Source organism: Anarrhichthys ocellatus, unplaced genomic scaffold (genome assembly GCF_004355925.1).
Source record: "Anarrhichthys ocellatus isolate YVR2014 unplaced genomic scaffold, GSC_Weel_1.0 scaffold17, whole genome shotgun sequence".
NCBI lineage: Eukaryota > Metazoa > Chordata > Actinopteri > Perciformes > Anarhichadidae > Anarrhichthys > Anarrhichthys ocellatus.
The window spans coordinates 4,042,883-4,047,429 of record NW_022280047.1 but is presented as its reverse complement, the minus strand read 5'-3'; the positions used below and the strand labels follow the sequence as shown (position 1 = coordinate 4,047,429).

Genomic DNA, 4,547 nt, shown 5'->3' with positions numbered 1-4,547 from the left:
GTGTGTGTGTGTGTGTGTGTGTGTGTGTGTGAGAGATGGAGCTGGTGTCTGAGGTGGGGTTTGCCCAGCGATTCCCGACCCTTCCTCGACTCGCTAGCCGAGCCTTGCTCGTCTTCGGTCGTGGTTCAGATCTCCTTTCGGTGGGGCCTCTCGGTTCAGTCCAGCCAAACAGATTGGGTTCCAGTCCGGCGTTTTGTTTTTTTTTCTCAGTTGAGGTTTTAGCTGTCTTTGGTCAACACGGAGGCGGATCCCACGTTAAAGCACCAGCTACTGCAGGTGGTCCCCCTGTGGATCGGAGGAGCTCCAGCAGCGCTAGAGTCGGATTAAGGTGTTTCTTTCTGTCTGTCTGCAGCTCATGAGGTAATTTGATTAATGTGCGAGGCTTAAGTGAATTGGCGCAGGCGGAAGGGCCTTAAATATCTATTTACTCCCTCTGTTTCTCCCTCTTTGCTTTTGTTGACTCGCTTTCACACCGGCCCATTTGTTTCATCTTACTTCTCGCACTGAAATCAATCACGTATTCAGAATCTCTCTCTTTCTCTCTCACGAGCACACACAAACACAGACGAGAGCTATCTGAACCGCATGGTGCCATATTAGATTTAGGTGACAGTCACTCACGAAACCAATTCAGCCAATAAACTTAATGACCTCCCCACTGCTGGGCCCGAATCTTCTCCTTTTGACTTGGAATCTTAATTTGATTGCGGAAATATATGTATGTTGCTCAATCTAATTTACCTCAGTGATTTTGGAACACTGAGCACTTTTGTGCTTAGGCAAGCAAACCTTTCAGGCCCGGCCCCGATACCCGCCGTCTGCCTTCATGTGGGAAGCTAAATCCTGTTTTATAGGCGAGCGTATAAAGGCGGCATTCTTCCGTCACAGCAGATGTATGTTGAAGGAGTTGCAGGTCTTAGTCGGGGCCTTTCCTCCCTGAAATAAGAGCAGGAGTCCGGTATTTCTGGGGCCCCTCGTTGTTGAATAGACAGAAGTGGCCCTGGCTGGTCAAGAGAGCGCATGCTGGCTTATCGGCACTTATGCAAGTTCAAAACCTGACAGAAAGATGGAGCGAAGTGCTATTTGGGGGAATGCTTTGATGTGGGTCCCTCAAAAAGTGTGGGTGGTCTGCAGGCCTTTGTGGGTTTTGAACATATATATATATACACATATATATATATATATATATATATACACACACACATACATACATGCGCTAATTCTCGCTCACTCTTTCACACACCGCTCTTGCTGCCTTTACACGGATCCTCGGGCCAAGTGTGATTTCACCGGGGCGGTCACAAGGGGTTTCTAGGGCAACCTCACAGAGGCCTTGTTCTAAAAATGGCCGCCATGGTTACTTTGAAAGCCAACCCTGGCCTCTTGAACATGCACAGAAAAGAGCCCTGAGCACCTCTCGGGGAGGGGACCTGGGTGGACTGGGTGAGGGGGGAACCAGGCTCTTTAATAGCTAGCACATGAGACATTGAAGGTTTCATACCCACCCAACCAGGAGTCATGGGAGGTGTGTGTGTGTGTGCGTGTACGTGTACCTAAACAGTAATAGCCCTGTACTCAGTGCTTGGCTAAATTAAAAGGGCATTTTTGGCGTGGGGGCCAGTTTTTGGTGCCCAGACGATTGGACGGGGAAAGGCGAAACTCATTACCTACCCATCTGTCAGAGAGCGAGAGAGAAAGAGCTGTGGGAATGCGGATGGAGGGAGGGAGGGACGCATGAAAAGGGCTTGGAAGTGGAGAGAGTGAGAGTGTCCATTAAAGCGAAGGGGAACACAGCCGAGTTTTCCAACGAGGATGCGTCTTTTATCACTCTGTCGTTTTTCATACTCCGTGTGTTTTTTTTTTTTTTTAAAGTATCGCTATTAATTTTCCCTATGGGAAAAGGAGAAAAAAACATTTGCAAAAGAAACTGCTGCTGCTTTTACACGTGTGTGTGTGTGTGTGTGTGTGTGTGTGTGTGTGTGTGTGTGTGTGTGTGGAAGAGAGTGTGTGCTTGTATCAGAGGTTGATTTTTCTTTGAGCTCTCTCAGCCCCACATGTTTTTGATGTTCTCTCTTTCTCTCCCCTCTCTGGACTAAAGGCCACTCTTGAAACATAAGCTTGTGTCGCACACACAAACACATATATATACACACGCGCACACACACACACACACACTAAATGTATCAGCAAGCATTACAAGCCATTGCTCATTTGTAAGTTGTTATACAGCCTAATAAGTTAGCCCTCCATTCTACAAGCAGCTGCATGTAAACCTTTTTGTCTCGTTTAAGAGTGACTCAGTTCGTCTGCCTGTCTGTCTGTCTGTCTCTCACAGCTGTAGACATATAGACTTTGATCACTGCAGATGCAAGTGGCTTCCATATTGGATCCACACCCCTCTTCTGTGTATATTGTTAACAAACATGCACTTTCCCTGCCAGCTGGCTTTCAGAATGGGGAAAAAGCATATCTCCATGGCAATGTTCTGCAGTTTCTGCACTGTTGGATATTTGCAGCCAGCACGTCTTAGTTCTGCAATACAATAACAAAACATTGCTATTTTTGTTGTGATGCTCTTTGTAAATGTGGCAGGATTACAGCATCCTCGCTAATGGACCTTTTTTGGATTCATAAACTTGTCCAAACTGATGTAGAGGCTGTTTAAATGGGTTCCCTGACTCTGTCTTTATTGCTTTAAGGACAGTGCAGAGGAGAAATATGAGGCCCCTATAACCTGCTTGTTTTATTTTTATATCCATTCTATAGCCACGGGTTGTGACCCTGTTTACTTCCTTCTCTCTTTATCTTCCTATTCGCCTGCATTCTTTGCGCTCCCCTTAACCATCCGAGGTTTGACCTGACCTCTGTTCATCTCGCTTGTGTACCCCTCACCCCATCTCCATCTCTACCCTTTGAAATATTCAACTCCCGCCCCTCCTCTTCTTACCTAATTCAGAGGCCCAGAAGACGCTTTGATACATGCGTTAATACGCGCTTGATACCGCAGCGATGCGTGTGCTCAGCCCTTTGATAAATGTATTTAAGAGATGTATGTCTCTGCCTGGTCCGCATGCATTCCAGTGATCTCTCCTGCTCACATTAATGCATTCATAAGCTGCTCTCTGTCTCCCCTAACCACTCCCATTATTAATAAATGCATGATCTCACGTGGCGGCTCAGTGTGTGCGTACATGTGGGCCTCTTTCATATGCTCATGCGTGTGTGTTTTAGGCCACTGACGGGGACCCCGCCCTGCTCATTCATATTCATCCCCGCATAATGACCAGCCGCGCCTCCGGATAGCGCAGTCAGGATAAGATCAAACATTATATTCAAACAAGAGGCTGTATAATTCATACTTTAACAGCCGCGCTCACTTCCTCGTCTCTTTCTCGGTTCCTCTTGCAGTGGATTCCCCCGATCTGAGTTCCTGCATCTAGATATCAGGCTCATTGGCTCTCGGGGGGGGGGGGGGGGGGGTCGGGGGTCGTAACAGCGGTCTGCATCTGGTCCCGATCATGCTCTTGTGATCAGAGAACATGAGGCCTTTTGTCAGGTGACTGGGGCCAACTGATTCTGATTCGTCCTAATGTGCATTCATTGTTTAAGAGATTTATTTACAAATGTCGTTTTCTAAAGGGCACATCCAATGAGTTGATCAAGTCATCCAATTTCTCCTTTGGAGACGATAGATGCCTGCTCTTGTCTCTGTCTTACTTAATGAGGATTGGTTGAACCTCTTATCTTGTAGTAACAATCAAAGTTGCTCGGCTTGAAACTTAATGACTGAAAATGGCGGTATTTGTTCAGTACTTAATGAGTAAAACAAAGGAATTAAGTAGCCAACGGTTATTTTCATTAAGGATTAATCTGAGGATTGTTTTCTCTTAAGTTCACAGACACCAGATGTTCAATTAACAATCGTATTAGATAAAGAACATTTGAGAGGCATTTGGGAATCTGGAACCACAGAAATTTTGTCATTTTTGTCATCAAAAGTTTCCTTAATGAATGTTTAATCTTCAGTTGACTGGCTGAAGGAGAAGATGAGGGAAGATAAGAGAGACCTCTACTTAGGTTATACATTTCTTTAAAAATACTTTTCTTGGAAATTCATTTTCTTTCTCACTTTTTCAGGTTTCCATCTCAGCGGCACAGTGACGGACCCCGCCACGCCCTCGACCCCGGAGCTCGTTTGTAGTGTCAGCGTCAGCTTCGACCGCTGCAAGATCACAGCGGTAACGTGCACCTGCGGCAACAAAGACATCTTCTACTGCGCCCATGTAGTGGCGCTGTCGCTTTACAGAGTACGGAAGCCCGAGCAGGTCAAACTGCACCTGCCCATCTCGGAAACCCTGTTCCAGATGAGCAGAGACCAGCTGCAGAAGTTCGTCCAGTACCTGATTTCAGTCCACCACACCGAAGTGTTGCCTACCGCACAGAAACTGGCCGACGAGATCCTGTCGCAGAACTCCGAGATCAACCAGGTCCACGGTGAGAGTGTGTGTGTGTGTGTGTGTGTGTGTGTGTGTGTGTGTGTGTGTGTG

At 46.8% G+C, this 4,547-nt stretch overlaps 1 protein-coding gene across 3 annotated transcripts in view; it reads left to right on the top strand.

The window, feature by feature from the left end:
- Nucleotides 1-4,547, top strand: part of LOC116388368 (zinc finger SWIM domain-containing protein 6) — a 46,374-nt gene that overhangs the window by 21,919 nt on the left and 19,908 nt on the right. For all 3 annotated transcript variants that reach the window (XM_031856144.1, XM_031856145.1, XM_031856143.1), the window contains exon 2: nucleotides 4,138-4,494. In XM_031856144.1, coding sequence (XP_031712004.1) covers nucleotides 4,138-4,494 — 357 coding nt within the window. The remainder of the gene's footprint in view (nucleotides 1-4,137; nucleotides 4,495-4,547) is intronic.